The 24345-nt window shown below is 43.7% G+C and overlaps 1 protein-coding gene across 4 annotated transcripts in view; it reads left to right on the forward strand.

Moving 5' to 3' along the window:
• The window catches only part of SMARCA5 (SWI/SNF related, matrix associated, actin dependent regulator of chromatin, subfamily a, member 5), a 436858-nt gene that overhangs the window by 360271 nt on the left and 52242 nt on the right, over nt 1-24345 (forward strand). For all 4 annotated transcript variants that reach the window (XM_033939984.1, XM_033939968.1, XM_033939959.1 and 1 more), the window contains 2 exons: nt 15960-16078; nt 16793-17005. In XM_033939984.1, coding sequence (XP_033795875.1) covers nt 15960-16078; nt 16793-17005 — 332 coding nt within the window. The remainder of the gene's footprint in view (nt 1-15959; nt 16079-16792; nt 17006-24345) is intronic.

The raw sequence follows: 24345 nt of genomic DNA on the forward strand, positions 1-24345 counted from the left end.
TATGCAACCCATCCTTAAAAACTGGAGAGATTCCGGAAGACTGGAAAATAGCAAATGTCACGCCCATCTTCAAGAAAGGCTCAAGGGGAGACCCAGGAAACTACAGGCCGGTGAGCTTGACCTCGGTCCCGGGAAAGATGATGGAAGCGCTGATTAAAGACAGCATCTGGGAACACATTGAAAAAAATGGGCTACTAAAGTCGAGCCAGCATGGCTTCTGCAAGGGCAGGTCATGCCTCACAAACTTATTATACTTCTTTGAGGGGGTAAACAGCATGGTGGATAAAAGGGAATCCATAGACATCATTTACCTTGACTTTCAAAAAGCCTTCGACAAGGTACCACACGAAAGACTGCTAAGGAAGCTATGGAACCACGGGGTGCAAGGGGAGGTCCACCGATGGATCAAAAACTGGCTGGCGGACAGGAAACAGAGGGTTGGAGTAAAGGGCCATTACTCAGACTGGGTCACGAGCGGAGTTCCACAGGGGTCGGTGTTGGGACCGCTCCTGTTCAATATATTTATTAATGACCTGGGGGCAGGAACAAAATGTGAGGTTATTAAATTTGCGGATGACACCAAACTATACAGCAGGTCTAATAACATGGAGGACTGCGAAGATCTCCAAAAAGATCTGACAACGCTGGAAGAGTGGGCCAAAAAATGGCAAATGAGCTTCAACATAGGGAAATGCAAGGTCATGCATGTAGGGAAAAAGAACCCGATGTTCACTTACAAAATGGGAGGATCACCGCTAGGGGTGAGCAACCTTGAAAGAGACCTGGGAGTGATGGTAGACACAACCTTGAAGGCGTCGGCGCAGTGCGCCACAGCCTCAAGGAAAGCAAACAAAATGTTGGGTATCATTAAGAAGGGTATCACGACCAGGACGAAGGAAGTCATCCTGCCACTGTATCGTGCAATGGTGCACCCGCACCTGGAGTACTGTGTTCAGTACTGGTCGCCGTACCTCAAGAAGGACATGGCGGTACTTGAGAGAGTCCAGAGAAGAGCAACTAAGCTAATAAAGGGTATGGAGAACCTCTCATATACTGACAGACTGAAAAAGTGGAGACTTAGAGGAGACATGATAGAAACCTTCAAGATCATGAAGGGCGTAGAAAAAGTAGACAGGGACAGATTTTTCAAATTATGGGGAACCACAAGTTCAAGGGGGCACTCAGAGAGATTGAAAGGGGAAAGGTTTAGAACAAATGCCAGGAAGTTCTTTTTCACCCAGAGGGTGGTGGATACATGGAATGCGCTACCGGAAGATGTGATAAGCAGGAGCACGCTACAGGGCTTCAAAGAAGGTTTGGATAGGTACCTGGAGGACAAAGGGATTGAGGGGTACAGATAGGAGTGGAGGTAGGTTTAGGGATAGGATTAGAGGTAAGTTACAAAATTAGTCTGGGACCACTGTTCAGGCAATAGGCCTGATGGGCCGCCGCGAGAGCGGACCGCTGGGCAAGATGGACCTCTGTTCTGCCTCAGCGGAGGCAACTTCTTATGTTCTTATTGTAAAACTGCCTAGTTATAGGCAGTTAAGAAATCTTTTTAAATAAAATAAATAAATTTCATACATTGCGAGAGCAAACACCATTCCTGCAGTCTTGAACCCAATAATTCTGCTTTTGCTTTTGAGAAATCTAAGTCCCTGATCAGGTCATTTAATTCTGACTGTGTTATAAGATGGGGCTCACCAGACATAAATGGTTCAAAATCAGGTTCAATGTCACTGTCAGTGCTTGCATTGCAAATTCTTCATTGGAAGGAAGATTGGGGTATTCGATTGATATTTTTACCAGAGAAACCAGATATTTGTCAGACAGAAGTAACAGTCTGTGTCAAGTACTCCGTCTGTTCTCACCATATTGGGATAGCAAATGGCATTGACTTTCAAGTACCTTGAAGCCATGCTCTAAGTTCGACGGCCTATCTTACACAACTAATGTGAGGAACCCATGGTTTGTCTTGATCACCAATCTTGCAACCGAAGTGCAGCTCATATGCTTTCTTAACAAGTCGAGTCATAGTGTGTCTTTGAGGCTTAAGCGTGTACTCACCATAAATATAGCAGAATGTATCACAGCTGTTATGACATCGGCGAAACATTTCTGCTGTCACAAATAAATTACCTGGCTTACTAATTAAGTTACATAGACAATACTATGCCTTAAACATCAAATTACACCCGAACTGACAGACAAGTAATTAAGATTATCCCTGTATGCAAACTGCTTTTATATTGCCTTTTCAGGCAGCATCCATCAAACGCATATACAAGCATACCCAGGCACGCCCAGACTGCATCATTTCCATGGATGTTATTCAACCTGCCCTAAATGTATGCCTAGACATGCCCACACTATATCCAGCAAAGTATAACATAAGCAATAAGCTTATATTAAGAATTAGGCTAAGAATTAGCAAGAAATTGTAAAAATTTACTTTTTTGTTAAAACGGTACATGATATGTAATTTTAAACATGATTTTCATGATCAGTAGCCAAAGATTGTAAGATACATCCGAAAGTGTTAAAGAAGCAAAAACTTTGTTGTCCGGTGTCCAGATTCAGAATGGCACTTCAGGGTAAAACTCTCACTAAAAATAGCCATTATCCTATTGAAGCAAGACATTTTCCAAGTTTATTAAAACTTTATATGCTACACAGTATGATAAAACCTTCTCGGCGGCTTTCAATTCTAAATAAAATATTAAGGGGTGTGTCGTTTATTAAGACTAGACAGTGAGGGTAAATAATAGAAATGCATTAATTTAGAGAAAAAGAAGGGGAAAGATAAAACATAAGGTCATGTTATGTCTTTCCTTGATAGTTCACTAAAGAGCTACATCAAAAATTATTAAAAAGCATCATTAAAAAGAAAAGAATTTAGTTCTGATTTAAAAAGTCCCAAATTACTTAGTAATCAAATATATTTTGGCAAAGAATTCCAGAGAGTTGAACTGTGAACTAAATAAGAAGAATTTTGTTTATTTTCTCTATATGTGGGAATGACTAACTGCTTCTGATTTAAAAATCTAAGGGCTCCTTTTACAAAGCTGCGCTAGGGCCTTAACGCGTGGAATAGCGTGTGCTAAATTGCCGCACGTGCTAGCCGCTACCGCCTCCTTTTGAGCAGGCGGTAGATTTCCGGCTAGCACGCGCTAGGGGACATGATAGAAACATTCAAATACATCAGGGGTCGCATTGAAGTGGAGGAAGAATTATTTTTTCTTACGGGTCCCACGGCAACAAGAGGGCATCCGCTAAAACTTAAGGGGGGAAGATTTCATGGTGACACCAGGAAATACTTCTTCACCAAACGGGTGATTGATCGATGGAATAAACTTCCACGCCAGGTGGTCAAGGCTAGTAGCATAATCGACTTCAAAAGTCGATGGGACAAACAGGTGGGGGGTGCTACAGAGTTATGCATAAAAGATGGGTACACCAGGGAGGGAGGGTTCTTGAGTAGGCAGACTTGTTGGGCCGCCGGACCTCTTGTGCCATCATATTCTATGGTTCTATGTTTAATCCGGTGCGTGCGATAAAACCGCTAGCGCAGCTTTGTAAAAGGAACGCTAAGTGTTTGACATGACAAATATTTAATCAAAATTTGTGAAAGATAAGATGGTTCATTTGTCATTAAGTTTTAAATACTAACAAAAATGGGATTCTTTATTTACATGTTTTTGATATACCTCCTTTAAAGGTATAACAAATTTGTGTATATACCAATAAAATCAGGGGAAAGAGTAGAGGAAGAGCAAAGGATGGACACAATGGGGAGAGAGGAAGGAGAGAATACAAAAAGTAAGGGATTGAGGGGAAAGGGTAAGAAAAATCAAGGGAACATTTTTAAGGAGTAGAGTAGGTCTTGGGGAATAGCCATGTATTCATGGATTTTTTTTAATTTATTGAACTGCAAGGTATAGGCGGAATAGAAGTCCCTAATGTAATGTAATGTAATTTAGGAAATTATATTTTGACTCATGTGGGATAGAAGGAAATACCAAAGCTGAGGGCCTAGAGGGAAAGTGTGGATTACTTTGTAATGTAGTGATGTGTGTTGGTAGGTGAAGCCAATGATAGAGACCAATTTGAGAGGAGCTTGGCGAATGAGAGGGAATGATAAACAATGAGGATAAATTGGCTGGAATCTGGTTATAATAGGTCTTATATACTAAAACCAATATCTTGTATTCCAGTGCAATGGGGATGGTATGCTGAACCATAGGGTTATACAAGCGTGCTCGTGAGCATGTTAAGAAGATGTCAATCACAGCTTTTTGACTCCTCCCTAGTCTCTACTGCCCCCTGCAGTTCTTCCTTCTGCGGTTTATTTCAGTTCACTTTTTTTAAACGGCTCCAAGACCCATTGTGCCTGCTTGGAGAGGAGCAGACTTTGTCTGCAGCTGGCAGGTGAATCTAATCTAGGATTTGTGGATCAATTTGTAACAATAGGAAGATGTTGTCAGCATAAGTTAGGAGTTCTTCATTTGTGAATTTAATTTCACCGAGTGAGCTCATTTGAAGATAAGAGGGGAGCCCTGAGGAACACCACAGATGGATCTCCAGCTTTGAAAGAGTTAAACCAATCAAGAAATGATCCTCCTATTCTGATTTCACTGAGTTTTGACCAAAGGAGGTTATGGTCCACAGAGTCAAAGGCTGCTGAAATGTTAAATTGTAGTAGAATTGCTTTTTTTTTTCTTATATAGCGATTGCTTGACAGTTGTTAGTGTGAGAAATAGTAATTCAGTGCTATGTTGGGCTCTGAATTCATATTGAGTTGGGTGTAAGCAATATTGTTCCATGTATTTGTTCAGTTGTTTGCAGACTACGATTTCAAGTAATTTGGTCAATATAGGGATTCCTGTGTTTGGTCTGTAGTTGGAAAGAATGGATAAGTCTGCACTCTGGATTTTCGGGATGGGAATTAAGGCTATATGGCCCACTTGGTATGGTAGGTTCCCATCGTGGAGTAGGGAATTGAGAAATCTGGTTATCCATTGATTAATTGTGTCTGGTGCAGTCACAAATAATTTATTGGGGAATGTGTCAAGGATACTGCTGCTTGTGGATAGTTTAGTGAGGAGTGTGGTGACTTCAGTTGTGGTTATAGGAGCAAATGTGTTCCAGATTCTGTCTGCAGGACAATAGTCATCTATAATGGGTTTGAATGGTAAGTTGATCATGGAGGTGCTGGCTGTCTGCTCTATATCTTCTTGAATTTTCCTTATTTAAGAAGTAATCTGCTAATTCTTGAGCTTTCAGTTGGGATGTGATTTTAGACAGGCCTGGTGCACAGGGCAAGTAGTTAGCATATGCATCATATGAAAGAGTTGCTTGGAGTCAAAGTTGCCATTTTCAATATCCATAGCAAAGTACTCTTTATTTGTTTGTTTCTGCTACATGGTATTTGTAGGAATTAATTGCTTTCTTCTACAGTAGTCTGTGTTCTGGGGATTGACTTTTTTTTCATTGTTTTTCAAGTCATCTGCAAGCCTGTTTTTCAGTTTTGAGTGATAATGTGTGCCATGGTGTGTGTTTAGTAGATCACATAGTGTGGTAGTAGTATACGGGAGCAATGGAGTCCAGAGCTTGTGAGATGGAAGCATTCCAGTGGTCAATCATGTTTGTAGTGCTATCAGCATATTGGTGTAGTTGTTCAGTGACGTAGCATCAGAATAGGATGGGAGTTGATTTTACTTCTGGTGAGGTTTTGTTTTCTGGCGATGTTCTTTTTTTTTTTATATATAATTTTTACAACAGCTCATTTTCCTGAATAGTAAAGAATAGAATTTTTACAATCAAACACCATTAGGAAATGAAATCATTATTAAATATTAACTATTTCCTTCTAGCCCACTTTAAGAAAGGGCTAACTAACTTCCTTGAATTTAACAATATAATTCAAGAAAAACAAGAATTCCCCGAACAACTAGGGGAATATTCCTCTATTTAGGTGCACTAATAATATATCTCCTCAAAAATAACAAGTTGCTAGGTCTTATTTTGTTCATTCATATTCAGGAAACTTTCCAATTGAATTGAAACCCAGAAAATAAATTATTTACCCTGCAGTTGCACAAGGCACTTGCATGGGAACTTTAAATAAAATGTGGCTCCAAGAGCCAATGCTCTGGGTTTTAAAGAAAGAAAAGCTTTCCTCTTCATCTGGGTAGATCTGGCTACATCAGGAAATATTTGTACTGCATCCCTACAGAACCTCACTTGTTTATTTCAAAAATAAGTCTTCATAATTAGACTCTTACCTGTCTCATTATGACACGTGATAGTATCTGAAGAATCTTCTAAAAATTCTATAAGATTTAAATCAGTTGCTATCAATTGGTCTACTCCTTTCTCAGAGCCTACTTTTTTCTTTTGTGGGATGTAGTAACAATTTGAGATAGGTAAGGAATCTGAGTTTGGAAGTTCCAAAACCTCCTTTAAGTATTTACGAAGTAATATTTCTGGTGAGATAAGATGGGTTTTTGGGAAATTAACCAATCTCAGATTTCTAGACCTAAGTAAATTCTCCATATTTTCAAATTTTGAATGCATTATTTGTGACTTTTTAATAGCAGAGGTAGATACCTTCTGCAATGTGGAGATTTGGGTCTCTTAGACACCCAGATGCTTATCTAGAATTTTTAAATTTGAATCTACATTATAAAATTTCTGAACAACCTCAGTAGAAAATTTTTCATTTTGTTTTGTAACTGATAGTAACGTCCCCTCAACTCTAGTATTAAAAAGCCAAATATCTTTTAGGGAAACATCCTGCGGAGGCTCAGGTGACATAAATCCAGCGGCCCCTTCCTCTTGCAATAAGACATGAGGCATAGGTTTAAAGATAAGAATTGAAGATTCCAAATGAATTGAGTCACTTTGAGTCCCTACTGGAACCACTTCGGTACCAGAAACATAGGAGTCTAGGTGGGGGAGGAGGATTTCTCTCTAAGGGACTGAGCGAAGCTCTTGATATAGTATGTAAATCCCCCACGGGGATAGACATACTGTTAAATTGTACAATGTGACGATCCATGGGTCCAGACACTACCAGTGTGGAGCTTTTAGGTTTGACTTTCCGTTTCCCCATTACAAAATAAGGGGAAAGGAATATGAAAATACAATCACCAAGAAATAAAATTCCACAGAAAGTACCTGAGACTATGTGGCTCCAAGGGGCCTGGCGTGCCCCTTAGGGCATGCCCCTTTGGCCACGCCCTGCGGCTTGCCGCAGCCACAGCTTCTTTTATGGTAATCAAAGGCCCCCACTGACGTCAGTCTCTCTCCTCGGTGGTGCCTGTTGGAAACCAGCACCATTCAAGGAAGACAGGAAACAAACGTAGCAAAAGTTCTGTTAACCCTACTCTTCAGGGGAGCAACGGTCCTTTGCCAGCACCTGGAAAGGTAGGTAGTCCTCTGTAGAAGCACTGTCACAGCATCTTTTATAGTAAAGGCCCCCACTGACGTCAGTCTCTCCTTGGTGGTGCCTGTTGGAAACCGGCACCATTCAAGGAAGACAGGAAACAAACGAAGCAAAAGTTCTGTGAACCCTACTCCTCAGGGGAGCAACGGTCCCTCGCCAGCATCTGGAAAGGTAGGTAGCCCTCTCTTCTGGCGATGTTCTTGGAGGTGCTGGAAGTGGTCCGACCAGGGAACTGGAGACCAGTTGGTTGAAGAGATGATGTATTGTAGATTGACTGTTAGGAAGTCTAGTATGAGGTCTGTTCAGAAAGTTCCAAGACAATTTGATTTGCGCACAAATGGAATAGCAGAGATGCGCTAGGCGGTATTGAGTAGCTTGAAACCTCCGTTTTTCTGTTTGTTGATATCTGTTTTCATCTCCGAGCTACAGCAGTTTTTATGAAAGTGTGTTTTCGTGATCGGCTATTTTTCATCATGTGTGACTTCAATGAGCAGATCTAAAGCATGAAGTTCTGTTTTAAATTGGGTAAGACAGGTACAGAAACTTATGAAATGTTGAAAGTGGCTTATGGAGAACATGTCATGAGTTGTGGAAGATGTGTTGAATGTGTCAAAATGTGCAAATTTTGTACAAAAACGCAATGATGGTTTTTCCCCAGCTACCTTACTCTCCTGACTTGGCCCTTGCTGACTACTTCTTGTTTCCTAAACTTAAATCCATGCTTAAAGGAAAGCGATTCGTCACCATTGAAGACATAAAGCAAAATTTGACGCTACAACTTTTGGTAATTCGTGAAGATGCGTTTAAGGACTGTTTCCAGAAGTGGAAAAGACATTTAGAAAAATGTATACTTAGGGAAGGGGAGTACTTTGAAGGAACCCAGTGGAATAAGTTGTAAGATTGTTTAATTTTTATAAAATCAGTCCTGGAATCTTTTGAACAGACCTCATATGTAACCTTTTTCATGTGTAGGACCAGAAGAGATTTAAGTTGGTGACTATCTTGTTTGAGTTTTATGAAGTCATAAGTAGCTGAGCATTCCTGGGACTCTAGTGGCAGATTTATGTCTCCTAGAATAATTATGCTGTTGAATTGGCAGGTAAGGCTTGAGATGATTTCTTGTAGTTTATTAGTAGTGATTAGTCATGGACCTGGTGGCCTATATAACCCTATGGTGTTTGAAAGATGGTCTGTTTCATCTTGAAGCTTGCGTGTCATTTATTCAAGGGCATGTTGAATGCTTGAATCCAGCAAGGATATGCTGAAGAGACTTTTGTAAATCAAGGCTAGTCCTCCACCCCTTTTGACTTGGTGCATATAATATACTGTATCCATTGGGGCAGAGATAGGGGCTATCTGTTTCTTTTAGCCAGGTCTCCGTGAAGAAGGCTAAACCAATATTATTTTCTATGAGTAAATCTTTTATTTGTAGTTTGTTTGCAAGTGATCTTGCACTGACAGATGAATAGTACTGGAGTAGGTTTTTTTTGTTTGCTAGTTTGATTAGCAATGGTAATTGGGAGTAAATTGTCTTGCTTTCCTGTGTTTAGTGGTTGGTTTCTTCTTATTTTTTTGGTGGTATGTTTAGTAGATATCTGACTAGAAGGAGTCGAGGATGGTGCATCTAATAGAAACTGCTTTTGGATTACCGTATTTTCGCGGATATAACGCGCGCGTTATACGCGTTTTTACGTACCACGCATACCCCTCGCGCGTTATATGCGTGAGCGCGGTATACAAAAGTTTTTAAACATAGTTCCCACCCCGCCCGACGCCCGATTCACCCCCCCAGCAGGATCGCTCGCACCCCCACCCCGAACGACCGCTCGCACGCGCTCCCACCCGCACCCGCATCCACGATCGGAGCAAGAGGGAGCCCAAGCCCTCTTGCCCGGCCGACTCCCCGACGTCCGATACATCCCCCCCCCCCGGCAGGACCACTCGCACCCCCACCCCGAAGGACCGCCGACTTCCTGACAATATCGGGCCAGAAGGGAGCCCAAACCCTCCTGGCCACGGCGACCCCCTAACCCCACCCCGCACTACATTACGGGCAGGAGGGATCCCAGGCCCTCCTGCCCTCGACGCAAACCCCCCTCCCCCCCCAACGACCGCCCCCCCCCCAAGAACCTCCGACCGCCCCCCCAGCCGACCCGCGACCCCCCTGGCCGACCCCCCCCCACCCCCCTTCCCCGTACCTTTGGTAGTTGGCCGGACAGACGGGAGCCAAACCCGCCTGTCCGGCAGGCAGCCAACGAAGGAATGAGGCCGGATTGGCCCATCCGTCCTAAAGCTCCGCCTACTGGTGGGGCCTAAGGCGCGTGGGCCAATCAGAATAGGCCTTGGAGCCTTAGGTCCCACCTGGGGGCGCGGCCTGAGGCACATGGGCCCAACCCGACCATGTGCCTCAGGCCGCGCCCCCAGGTGGGACCTAAGGCTCCAGGGCCTATTCTGATTGGCCCACGCGCCTTAGGCCCCACCAGTAGGCGGAGCTTTAGGACGGATGGGCCAATCCGGCCTCATTCCTTCGTTGGCTGCCTGCCGGACAGGCGGGTTTGGCTCCCGTCTGTCCGGCCAACTACCAAAGGTACGGGGAAGGGGGGTGGGGGGGTCGTGGGGGTCGGCCAGGGGGGTCGCGGGTCGGCTGGGGGGGGCGGTCGGAGGTTCTTGGGGGGGGGGCGGTCGTTGGGGGGGGGGGGGGTTTGCGTCGAGGGCAGGAGGGCCTGGGATCCCTCCTGCCCGTAATGTAGTGCGGGGTGGGGTTAGGGGGTCGCCGTGGCCAGGAGGGTTTGGGCTCCCTTCTGGCCCAACTACACAAAGGTACGGGGAAGGCGGGTGGGGGTCGGCCAGGGGGGTCGCGGGTCGGCTGGGGGACGGGCGGAGATTCTTGGGGGGGGGCGGTCGTTGGGGGGGGGGGGTTGGCGTCGAGGGCAGGAGGGCCGGGGATCCCTCCTGCCCGTAATGTAGTGCGGGGTGGGGTTAGGGGGTCGCCGTGGCCAGGAGGGTTTGGGCTCCCTCCTGGCCCGATATTGTTGGGGAGTCGGCGGTCCTTCGGGGTGGAGGTGCGAGTGGTCCTGCCGGGGGGGGGGGGGATGTATCGGACGTCGGGGGGGGGCATCAGGCTTTCAGGATGGGGACAGACCTTCAAGGGGGGACAGGACTTCAAGGGGGGACAGTGCACGGAAAGTCAGGGGGGGTGAACGGAGAGTCGGGACAGCGCACGGAAAGTCAGGGCAGTGCACGGAAGTCAGGGGGGGTGAACAGAGAGTCGGGACAGCACACTGAAAGTCAGGGCAGTGCACTGAAGTCAGGGGGGGTGAACGGAGAGTCGGGACAGCGCACGGAAAGTCAGGGCGGGCGAAAGGAGCGTCGGGCATCATGCGCGGTATACCCGTGAGCGCGGTATACAAAAGTTTTTGTACATATCATCGTGATTTCTGCGCGCTATACCCGTGTGCGCGTTTTACACGGGTGCGCGTTATATCCGCGAAAATACGGTAGTTATTCTTGTTTGGATGTACTTTGCTTGGACCAATGGGATAGTGTGGAAGGCCAAGTGTTGGGTTTTATCTGGTGTTAGGCCAAATAGAAAGATTACTAGCAAATACAATGCAAAACAGTGTCTTATATACTGCTGTTGTCTACAAGGAATCAATGCAGTTTACAATAAGAGTTAAATCCAGTTACATGTTTAAGCCTGGTCTTGTGGTGGTTAGGGTGAAGATGAGAAGGCTAGGAGAATGTCTATAGAGAGAAGAGACGAGCTTTAATTTTTTTTTTCCAGAAGTCTAGGTAAGTGGTGGGTTGTCTTGGGTGTATAACCAATTTATTTTAGTCACAGCTATGGAGGGTCATTCTTGATGAGATGTGAGATTCTTGTGGTTTTAGTTTCTTGTGAGGGTAGAAGAATGCAATAAGTAGGAGATAATTGTAGATTTCTTCTGGTCACTGCTGAAGTTGCTGCGCAAGGCAGAGCGCTAAGGAGCACACCTTTGGATTACATATTAGGTAATGCACCAAGTGGCAGTGCACCATTATGCGCGGTGCCTATTTGGATCGCTAGGAGGGGCGGAGTGAGCTCCCACATTAGATTCCTCCAGCTTGGTCCTGTTTGAATCAGGGCAGCTCAGTGGCATGGAGCTGCTCTGAGGGACTCCCTCCCACTTCAGTCTGTTCTTCTGGCTGGCACCTCAAGGATTGCTGGTGGGAGGAGGGTTAGGGTTCTGGTCAGGGCAGCTCAGTGATGTGGAAATACCCTGGTGGACCCCTCTCCTGTGCAGCTAACTGCCTGAATATTTGTGGAGCTCAGGGTTCCGGGCCCTCAGCATTTGCTTGCTTCCTTGACTTGATCAGGAACTTGAGTGCAGGCTGTTAGGCATTATTAGTTTCCTTCGTGGCCCTCACGATGCAGGCTGCAGTTTTGCCCACGCCCCCTCCTTTCTGTGTTCATTGCCATTCAGGGGGTATTAAAGGTTCAGTCCAACAAAGTCTGACTGGCGACATGAAGATCTCAGCGTGACAGCTGTCTGATGGACTGAGGCAGAGAATCCCTCTAGCTCCAGCTGCTCTTTCAAAGAGCTGAAGCAGGCTGCAACACCATTCTCCTGCACATGGTCTGTGAGTACAGGCTGTGACAGTCTATGAGAAAAATCGGGGGGGGAGGGGAGGAGGGAGTTGTCTAAAAAACTGTGTTTTTCAAAGTTTGTACATCTAGAGCTTTGCCCCTCTCCCCCCTTTCTAAAATCCTATTTTTATCCCAGGACAAGCAGGCAGCATATTCTCTCATATGGGTGACATCATCCATAGAGCCCCGATGTGGACAGCTGCACAAGCAATCTTGCTTGAAGAACTTTAGAAAGTTTGCGACTGACCGCACCACGTATGCATGAGTGTCTTCCTGTCTGATGTAGGGTGCGTGTCTCCTCGGTTCTAGTTTTTCTGTGGAGCTGAGAAGTCCCTATGTCGATGTTCTGTGCCTTTCAGCTGTGGATTTAATTCCATTCGGTTTGCATCTTTGGTCACTTGATCTTTTTTTTCTAACCTATAATCTAAAAAAAAAAAGTTTTATTTAGTTTCTCTTTTTTGGCCGTTCTTGACGGCGGGTCTTGTCCACCGCTTCAGCCTCTGGTTTTTAATTTGGCTTAGGCGGTATTTCCATGTCCCGTCCGCTTACCAGGTTTAAAAAGTGTGCACGGTGTCAGCGCACGATTTCCATAACAGACCCCCACAAGTGATGCATCCAGTTTTTTGGCCCAGAGTCTTGTTCGTGCTGCGCCACACTACAGAAGCGATCCATAAAGAACCGACATATCCAACAAAGTAAGATCTTCGGTACTATGGATGCTACTCCAGTTAAGCCTTCGACATCGGCATCATCATTGGGAAAACCATTGACATTGGGAAAACCATCGGCTTCAAAGGCATCAACATTGCCCGAAGCACCGATGTCCAAGTCGATGTCACCACATAATAGTAATATAATAACTTTATTCTTCTATACCGCCATAGTCGAATGACTTCTAGGCGGTTCACATCAAAGAAAGCTGGACAATCAGCAAATAAAGTTGGAAACTCTGCGAAATATAGAATAGAGCTGGACAATAAGGCGAATTGCAGAATGAAGTGAATTACAGAATAAAGTGAATTACAGAAAAAGCCAAATACTGGATACAGCGAATTACAGAATGAAGTTGGACAGTCGGTGAATTACAGAATGCAAGTAGTGAGGGTATAACTTATTAACAGGAAATAGATAAAAGGAACATATGAATCTTAGGTATGTAATATAGGTCTCGTGCATGCAACCCAAGGATTAATGCTGGAACAATCAGCAAATTTCTGAATGCAGAAAGTGTATCGTACTCTTACTCAGCTTTGAGTACATCTGGTCATATGATGCTTTCAAACTGACTTCTCGAGTTACAGCATTCTCAGTGGCCATGAGGCGGCTGGTGTGGTTGAAGATCGTTGCTATGGTCCCTAATCTCCAGGACAGATTAGCAAACATCCCTTGTCTTGGAGATGAATTATTTGGGGATTCCATTGAAAATGCTACAAAGAAACTGTCTGAACATGAGAAGTCCTTTGCCACACTGATCAGACCTAAAGCAAAATCTTCTGCTGCCCGAGGATACAAACCCAAATTTAGTATCCCAAATTGAGGCTTCCCTGATTGGTGAAGTAATCTCCCATTCAGAGGACCAGGAAGTTTTCGCTGTAGATCAAAGAGAGGATCCTTCCATTCGCCAACATTTTAAGTCCTCTGATTTATGGAAGTCATTACGGAATTCCTCCGAGAACTGAAAATGGACCCTCCGCAAATCCCATCTTCTCAGTATTCTCTTCTGAGCAGGGTCCGGGCTCAACCCACATCTTTTCTATGTCACTCGGACATGAGAACCCTATTCACAGAGCCCTGGGAGACCCATGAAGGCTCCTTGAAGGTAACTAAAACCATGGCTAAACTGTATTCCATGGATCATGAATTCCAGCAAATGTTTGCTGTATCAAAGGTGGACTCCCTAGTAGCTCAGGTGACCAAACATACTTCCCTACCAAGCGAGGGAGGAATGGTTTTAAAGGATACACAGGACTGGAGTGTGGATATGGTCCTCCGGAGGCAGTTTGAGGCTTTAGCTTTAGCGGTTAAGGCTGCAGCCACGGCCTCCTTCATGACCTAATAAGAAATTAGAGCCTGATGGGCTCGAAGCCCTTGCCTCAGCTTGTGCTGGTGGGAATTCACTACATAGTGGATGCACTTATCAAGTCATGGCAAAAGTCTCATTGTTTTCAATTGCCGCCCATCATATGCTTTGGATCAGGCAGTGAGCTGTCTCCCTTACAGGGGATGGATGCTGTTTAGCAAGGGCTTGAATGATCTTATGGCCAGTATACAAGATTGTCGGCCAAGATCTTTACCAGACAGCAGACCCCAAGCAGCTAGAGGTCAGAGCCGGGGGTTCTTTCATGGCTCCTGGCGCTCTCACCAGTATTCCACAGAAGCCTCAACCCAGAGAGCCTTTCAAGGCTCCAGAGAAAAATTTTCTGGAAACTGTAAGAGCCAAGGTTCAGGTTCTCGCTCAACAGTGCCAACCAAAAAGCCACAATGACGCCAGCCCTCACGTAGCTCCTTTGAAAATTGGAGGTGGGCTCTTGGACTATCTGAAGGCTTGGGAATGGATAACGTCCAACTGCTGGGTCCTAGACATTGATAGTTTATGTATCCTCTCTGACTAGTTTATGGATTCTCCAGCAGGCCAGCCAGAGAAGGCAAAAAGGGTTTGAGCAATGCTATGGAGATTACTGGATAGCCAAGCTATAGAACCATTTCCTCCAGACAACTCGGGCTCCAGCAGGTATTCCATATATTTTACTGTGCCAAAGAAAGGCTTAGATGAGTGGAGGCCCGTCCTGGATCTCAAACATATATCAATAAGGCCCTGAGAGTACCTTGGTTTCGAATGGAAACCGTACAGTCCATCATCGCAGTGGTGGAACCAGGTTAGTTTTTGCCTGTCTTAGATTTGATAAAAGCTTTACCTACACATCCCCATCTTCCCAGAACACAGGAAATTCCTCAGATTCCATGTATTGGAAAATCACTATTAATTCTCAGTGCTTCCCTTTAGGATAGCAACAGCTCCCTAAACTTTCACTAAGGGTTATGGTGGGGGTGTTGGCTTCTCATCTGTGTATAACAGGTTGGCAGGTGCACCCATACTTGGACGATTGGTTCATCAGAGCACCATCCTGACCGGAAGGAGACAAGGCAGCAGCGGCAGTTTTGGGGATGCTACAGTCTGGGATGGTCTTTGAACTTTTGAAAGAGTCTTATTCAACACGGTGAAAAGCCATGTCTTTCTTCAGAAGCATGCAAACAGAAGCTTTGTTGTCGGAATATAGACCTGTTGACCAGGCCAGAGCCTATGGCATGCATTACCTTCAAGTCCTGGGATCAATGGCAGCTACAAAGAGGTACCCTGGGCAAAGGCACACATGCGCCCTCTCCAGGATGCCTTGTCTCACTGGTTGCCTCAGAGAGACTCTCTGCAAGTTCTGCTCCCCTGGACAGCAGCAGCCAAGCACAGCATGAATTGGTGGCTCCATCCATGGTCTCTGGTGAAGGAGATCCTGCTTTGGATCAGTCATGTTTTAACTACATTACTGTTCATTCAGTGATTGTTTTAAATTCATCTGAGCAGATCAGACACTTGGTTTTGGGGCGTTCCCCATACTATCCCTTCTCCTATTTTCTCCAAAAGGGCTGTTGCCGACTTTGGTATGAGCTGAAGGGGAGAAGGAGGAGGAGCTGAAAGGCTGTGATTGACATCTTGTGTGGTATATTTGTGAGCATGCATGGATAATCCTAAGGTTCAGCACACTATTTCTATCAAAGTAAGAACCTAATCTCTTTTTTTTATTTTGCAATTATCATTGGTACAAGTATCTTGATGACTTTGGGCCTTATAGCATAGGAAGTTTTGTTAAGACAGCTATCAACTTTTTGCTTCAGCTGTGTTCTGGGAGAGATGCAATGAACTCCAGGACATAGAGAAGATCATGGCTCAGATTGAACGAGGAGAAGCCAGAATTCAGAGAAGGATTAGTATCAAAAAAGCACTTGACACAAAGGTACGTCTATATTAATAATGCTGTATTTATTGGTATGCTGTACTGTTTAGGGCAACTTTTGTGATCCTTGATGTATACCCACGGAGCTATTATTTCTGCTCCTTTAAAATTTCTTAGTAAATTCCTAAAAACATCTTGCAGAACGCAATCTGCAGATCCATCTTGAACAGGTGTAGCCTTTCAAAAGTAGAGTAATGATAAAATTGATCACTTTCAAAGATAGAAGAGCAGAAACTAGGATGCATATCTGCACACAGAATTTAGGTTCTTAAGCAAGTCTATATCATAAGAGGTACAGCAAATCTTTTTATGCCTTAGCACAGGGAGCACACTGATTTATAACCAACAAAATCATAAACTGAAAGGGTTGAGTACTGACTGATAGATTCTGATCACATGCTGTCCTTTTACCTGTAGAGACTGCAGTGTTTTGGGCTAGTACAGGGGTAGACAATTCTGCTCCTCGAGAGCTGGAGCCAGGTCAGGTTTTCAGGATATCCACAATGAATATGCATGAGATGGATTTGCATGCTGCCTCCTTGAGATGCAAATCTATCTCATGAATGTTTATTGTGGATATCCTGAAAACCTAACTTGGCTCCGGCTCTCGAGGACCAGAATTGCCTACCCCTGGGCTAGAAGTTTCCTGACTTTTTGCTGTTGCTGCAGAGATATGACCCCTTTTGTTCAGAGCTTTGTTTTTCTGTGCTCTAGATTGGACGCTACAAAGCACCATTTCACCAACTGAGGATCTCCTATGGCACAAACAAAGGCAAGAACTATACAGAAGAGGAAGACCGCTTCCTTATCTGCATGCTTCACAAACTAGGCTTTGATAAGGAAAATGTGTATGATGAACTCAGGCAGTGCATCCGCAACTCTCCCCAGTTCAGATTTGATTGGTTCCTCAAATCAAGGACTGCTATGGTGAGTGCTTTATTTTTAATTGTCATTTATTTTCTTCTTTTCCTGATAAGTTCAAGGTCACCTCCATTTCCCTTTCCCCTAATTCATTCTTTCAACCGTCCTTCAACCCCTACCACCCTTCCTTTGCTTTCTAAAATAACTGAAGAAGAAAACTGCACATCATCTTTCCTCCTCCATACTTACTACCTGTTGATCTGATCCCCATTCTGTCCCATCTACTAGCTCTTTCTTTTTCCTAATGTCAACCTTTCTGTCTGTTATATCCTTTTTCCTACTGTCAACCCTTCAGAAAGATTAAGTTCGTATCTTGATAGTCTTCTTTTTTGAAGATGTGTCTAGTAGTCCTGAACCATAGGGTTATGCATCTGAACCTACAAGTTACTACCGTGTTTCTCCCAAAATAAGACAGTGTCTTATATTCATTTGGGGCCCAAAAAGGAACTAGGTCTTATTTTGGGGGTATGCGCATGATCATCTCTCCCTCCCTCTCCTTCAACCCAATTCTTCCTCTTTCCTTTCTCTCCCCCACATGTGCAGCATCTTTCCTCTCCTCCCTCCCTCCCATCCCCCTGTGCAGCAATTTGCCCAACTTCTATCCTTCCCTCCCTCCCATCCCTTTTGCAGCAGAACCCTTGCCCAGCCTCTATCCATCCTTCCCTCCCTTCCTTCCATCCCTTGTGTAGCAGAACCCTTGAGCAACCCCTGCCCCCACCGCACAGCCAAACCCCTGCTGACCCTCCATTCTTCTCTCCCCACCGACCGCGAGCAAGCCCTACTTTCAACCGAAGCAACTGTTGGGTCCTAGAAGTTGCTCGAGAAGGTTACAAAATCTCGAGCAACTTCTAGGACCCAACAGTCTCCGCCAATCTGAGCCCAGACCGACCAATAGGCTGACGTCTGACCCTTGTCTGGTGGGGGGGGGGAGTTTGACCCCTGTCCTGGTGTCATTGTGCTTTCTTTGAGGCTGGAGAGGGGCGAGGACCTGCTTACTTTGTGATCCAGAACATCTGCTAGGTGGAGATAGCATAAGCTGACACCTTGCTCATGACTTTGCTGATGTCATACTGAACAGCCGCTATATAATTCATCCCAGATAGGAGAATTTAGGGGTCTTCATATTCCTCCGAGGCCGAGACTTGAGATAGTTGGTGTGGCAAGCATGTGCTACAAAGGAAGCCGCTGCTGCCGCCTTAATCCCTAGGACCAAAGCTTCAAATTGTCTTTTGAAGACCACGTCCACTTTAAGGTCCTGAGAATCCTTTAACTTCATACCTCCTTCACTAGGCAAGGAGGTTCATTTGGTGATTGGCTGAACAAACAGCTATTGCAAATCTGGAGCCATAGGATAAAGCTTGGATATAGTCTTAGCCTCTTGCAGGGACCCCTCTGGTGACTCCCAGTTGTCTGTTACCTGCTTTGTGATATTCAGATGCGAGGGAAGGAATGCGGGCAGAGTAACTGAGCTGCTCATGATTGAGCACTGCGACCAGGGGGCTGGAGCATCTTCCAGCTTCAATTCTTGTGGCAAGTTAGAAATAATGCTTGAGAGAGCAGAGGTTTTTAATAGCCAACACACCTTGAGGTATTCCCCCTATTCCTGGCCACTATTGCTTGTGAACTGCTGTTCTCATGCAGAGAGCCAGACTCTCCAATAAAACAAATGGGCAACCAATCCACAAGAACCAGGATACAAAAAAACAGTAGATCAGAATAGCGATCCAAAACTCCAATTCAAAATGTATTCACCACATAAATCATAAACACAGAAATAATTAAAAGCCCATAAGGGCTGCATCAGGGGCAGTAAAAACTAACAATCAAAACAATAAATAAAACAATTTCCAGTGCATTAGGTGAGACATTCTAGACAGATGGGTAATAACCCTATAGCCGCATGCATCTGCAGAAAGAATCCACTCTGGATTTTTCCTCTTGCCTCTGCAGTACTTCACTGGGCTCTTAAGCTCAACCTGAAGTTCTTTCCTTCTGCATATGTACCTGCAGGAGTGTTTGTTCTGCTCTCCAAATTTTTTTTTTTTAATTTGGTGTATTTTCATCCCTTTTTCAGAAATTCTGCTGCTTGGAGCGTTTTCACAGCTCTGCCTGCTTGAGAACACACAGACTTCGGTCTGTACATAAGAAGATAAGAATAGCCTTACTGGGTCAGACCAATGATCCATCAAACCTCTTCTCACAGTAGCCAATCCTGGTCCCTAGTACCTAGCCAAAACACAAGGAGTAGCAACATTCCTTGCTACAGATCCAAGGCAAGTAGTGGCTTCCCCCATGTCTTTCTCAATAACAGACTATGGACTTTCCCTCCAAAAAATTGTCCAAACCCTTCTTGAAACCAGCTACGCTATCTGCTCTTACCACGACCTCTGACAACATGTCCAGAGCATAACTATTCTCTGAGTGAAAAAATATTTCCTCCTATCGGTTTTAAAAGTATTTCCCTATAACTTTGAATGTTCCTTAATCTTTATAATCTTTGACCGAGTGAAAAATCGATCCACTTGTACCCGTTCTATTCCACTCATGATTTTGTAGACTTCAATCATATCTCCCCTCAGCCTTCTCTTTTCCAAGCTGAAGAGCTCTAACCATTTTAGGCTTTCCTCATATGAGAGGAGTCCATCCCCTTTATCATCTTGGTTGCTCTTCTTTGAACCTTTTCTAGTGTCTCTATTTCTTTCTTGAGATAAGGAGAACAAAATTGAATGCAATACTTCAGATGAGGTCGCGCCATGGAGCGATACAGGGGCATTATAACATTCTTAGTTTTGTTAACCATCCTTTTTTATATAATTCCTAGAATCCTGTTTGCTTTTTTGGCTGCGGCCGCCACACATTGGGTGGAAGGTTTTATCATATTGTCTACGATGATACCCAGATCCTTTTCTTGGGCGCTAACCCCCAAGGTGAACCCCAGCGTCCGGTAACTATGATTCAGGTTATTTTTCCCAATGTGCATCACTTTGCATTTGTCCACATTAAATTTCATCTGCTATTTGGACACCCAGTCTTCCAATTTCCTAAGGTTCGCCTCCAATTTTTCACAATCCGCATGCGTTTTAACAACTTTAAACAGTTCGGTGTGATCTGCAAATTTAATCACTTCAAGCATCGTTTCAATTTCCAAATCATTTATAAATAAGTTAAATAGTACCGGTTCCAGTACAGACCTCTGTTTACTCTTCTTCATTGAGAAAAATGACCATTTAATCCTACCCTCTGTTTTGTTTTGTTTTATTCTTTATTGATTTTCCAAATATCAACAGTGCAATACACAAGTATATAAACATATAATAAATCAAGAAAAGCACATTCATCTTACATGAGCAACCATTTTATCCCACCCACCCAATGACTAATCAATAAAAGCACAAATACATAGATTCTTTCAATAACCTTTCCCTATTTAAAATAGTAATGTAATCTCACCCTCCTCCCACCCATCCTGGATGTATATATTCAAAGAGCTAAAATTAAGATAGAAATAGTCCCCCTCCCACCTTCTCACCCTTCCCTGGATGTGTGTGGAAATAAACAAAAATTAAAGACAAAAGACAACTATAATGAAGTAATAAAAGACGTCAACAGGCTCCAAACTAGTTTAAATAAATTACTATGCCCCAACATGTCAGCATTCATTTTCTCATACCTATAGCTTGAGCATAAATTCGCCCACCAAAAAGGAAAATTGAGGCGATCATAATTTTTCCAATTACAAGTTGCCATCTGCATGTCTATCGCGGTCATAATTAGGAAAAGCAGGCATGGGGGGCTTAATATGCAATAATGTTCCACATATGACTATCTCATATGTCAGTGGAATTGATGATTGCAGTATGATATTAATCTGTCCCCATATTGACTTCCAAAAGTTGAGTATCAAAGGATAATAGAACAACAGATGATCCAGTGTCCCAATGTCTAGATGACAGTGCCAGCATCTATTAGATTTTAAACTGTCTAACTTTTGTAACCTAACAGGGGTCCAAAAAGATCTATGTAACAAGAAAAGCAGTATATTTCTGTGTCTCAATGGCCACGAATTTGAACTTGGAGGATGAGATGTACAGCGTCAGCATCTATGAGACAAACCGTCTCATAGATGCTGACGCTGTACATCTCATCCTCCAAGTTCAAATTCATGGCCATTGAGACACAGAAATATACTGCTTTATCTCAATGCTCCAAATATCTTTAAGACTAGTTTTTGTTTTTTTATTCAAGAAATCAGATATTAATTTATATCACTGGGTGGCCTGATGTCTTAGCAAATCTGTCTGGAAGCATAGGACCTGAAAGCTATAATGATTTTTTAGATTTTGCCAATCAGGGAGCCCCTTCTGAATGGCCTGCTTCAACTGCAACCACTTATAATGTTGAGACTTTGAAATACCGAATGATTGTTGCAGTCATGAAAAATCAAGCATTTTCCCATTTGATAAAACATCATCATAAAACATGACCATTTAACCCTACCCTCTGTTTTCTATCCGATAACCTATTCCTTATCCACAACTAAACTTTGCCATCTATCCCACCACTCTTTAAATTTTCTCAGGAGCCTCTCATGAGGAACTTTGTCAAAAGCTTTCAGAAAATCTAGATACAGTACATCAACCAGCTCACCTTTATCCACATGTCTGTTCACACCTTCAAAGAAGTCAAGCAAATTGGTGAGGCAAGATCTCCCTCGGCTGAACCCATGCTGATTCTGTTTCAATATTATTGTATTTATTTTATTTTGTTATAATTTTATTTTTATAATTGTTTCCAAAAGCACTGTGGATACTTTGGGGTCAATTCTCTTCGGTTTTGGCTTATAATTGTTTCCACCATTTTGCCCAGCACTGAAGTCAAGTAATTTCACAGATCTCCCCTGGAACCCTTTTAAAAAATCAGCGTAACATTAGCCACCCTCCAAGTATTACAGATGATTTTAGCAGCAGGTTACAGATCACTAACAGCAGGTCAGCAATTTCATATTTGAGTTCTTTTAGTACCCTGGGATGTATACCATCTGGTCTAGGCGATTTATCACTTTTTAAATTGACAATTTGGCTTAGTACATCTTCCAGATTCACTGAGATCTCTTTCAGTTCCTCCGCATCATCACCCTTGAAAACCATTTCTGGTTCAAGTAGATCTCTTACATCTTCTTCTGTAAGGACCGAAGCAAGGAATTCATTCAGTCTCTCCGCTATGGCCATATCCTCCCTGAGTGCCCCTTTTGCTCCTTGATCATCCATCAGTCCCATGGATTCCCTCACAGGTTTTCTGCTTTTGATGTACCTAAAAAAATTGTTACGAGTTCTTGCCTCTTTTGCAAGTTTCTCTTCATATTCTTTCTTAGCTGTCTTTATCAATGTTTTGCATCTAACTTGCCAATGCTTGTGTCTCTTCTTATTTTCTTCATTTGGATCCTTTTTCCATTCTTTAAAGGATGTATTTTTGGCTCTAATAGTCTCTTTCACTTCACCTTTTAACCACACCGCCTCTCATTTCCTCTTCTTTCCACCTGACCCAAAGGATGCCATTGAGGGTATGACGTTATGTGTGACCTGCGTAGAGTCACAAGAAGCAGTATTCGGACCCCATTGCACAACCTTTGGGCATAGGGGCAACAGCTCCACCAGTGAGGCACACCATCCTTCTGGGATGAGGTTAGTTGTTTTGGGTTTGTTTTTTTTTTAAAGAGTAGTAAAAACTTTTGACAAGCAAAGACTATACTTAATATTAGTGAGTCATGAAGCAGAAGAATATATGACAGACATATAGAAGAATAAGGTGAGACTTTTAACAGAGAAAAAGGTCTGAACTGGAAATAACGGAGTTGCCATTCCTGATAAAAAATAGAAGAGGAATGGAGAAACTGTGAAGAAAGCATTAGGACAGTGTTCTTCAACTACCGTTCCATGGACCAGTGCCGGTCCACAGAAATTTCCAGCCGGTCCACAGGGCCAGCAAGTGCATCAGACCCAAAACAGTGTTCTTCAACCGCCGGTCCATGGTGCAATTGATGTGGCATTATCTTCGAGCCAGCTCCCTCTTCCTAACTGATTCAGTGCACAAAGCCACAGGCAGTGGCTCCTACGGGCATCCTGCACCTGAACCGGAAGCCTTCTCTCTGACGTTGCAAATTTTTAACTAAATGTAAATCGCATTGGATTTGGATTTTGCGATCAAATCAAATATTTTAAATAAACTTGAAAAAAACCAAAAACTGTATTATGCTGAGGTCAGGCCGGTAGTGAGGGAGACAATGGAAGCACCGGTACCGATCGTTGAAGATACAAGAGCATCAATAGTACCAAGGAAAACAGCGTTGGTACAGAGTTTTGATGCAGGTAAAATACACAGGATGGATCGGTACCGAGAAGAGTCAGATGCTAAAGCTGTGTCAGTACCGAAGGTAAAATAGGGGCATAAAGGTTGAAATTATTGTAAGCTGATGGCTACCCTACAGATATTCTGCATATGGTGAAAGATTGCACTGGTACTAAGGGCTATGAAACCAGTACCGTAGGTGCCACAGATGTTGAAGCATTGAAAACCCCAATGGGCAAAGCGCTTCAGTAGTGACAGCCTGCATCGATGATTGATGGTGTCAATTATAGACATGTGTCGAGTGACTTGATGCTGAAAAATGCCAGTGATGCTGGTGATGAGATCAATGAACTGTAAATTCTCTTTGGTACTAAAGGGAATCGATACCACTCAGAAGATCAATCCGTGGAAAGGGGCACCGGTATCATATGCTGTTCAGATGGTTCTATAGGTGCAGCAGGGTCAAAGCATTGGTAGCCTCAAGAAGCGGTGTGCTTCAGAATGACAGCCTGCATCGATGACGTCGGAGAGGCATGCATCAAGAGTCTCGATGCAAGGTATGCCTATGATGCACGATGATATCAATGGAAGTCGATGTTGATGCACTAGTACCATTAGGCAATGGTACCACAGAAGAAGTCCAACTTACCGGGTACCCGACTCTAGGCCTAATATATTTTTATAGAAAATAAAAATGCAGGAACAAAAATAATAAAATCATTTGTTTGGTAAGGCATTTCTTCTTCTTCGGTTGGATGTTTTGTTTTGTTTTTAAGACCTGGAAGATCAGGAAGAGATCCAGAAGGAAAGACCAACATCATGGATCAAGTAATAAGAACGAAAATTCGTTGAAGCTGTCAGCAGGGAAAAATCTGCAAAAATGCCTACAGGCCCTGAAAATGAAAATAAAGAAATATACTTGAAAATGTAAAGGATGTAAAAGAAAAACAAGTAACAAGAAAGAAATAATAAAATTAAGGAAGAATACGAAGCGGGAAGGC

Source organism: Geotrypetes seraphini, chromosome 1 (genome assembly GCF_902459505.1).
Source record: "Geotrypetes seraphini chromosome 1, aGeoSer1.1, whole genome shotgun sequence".
In the NCBI taxonomy this organism is placed as follows: Eukaryota; Metazoa; Chordata; class Amphibia; order Gymnophiona; family Dermophiidae; genus Geotrypetes; species Geotrypetes seraphini.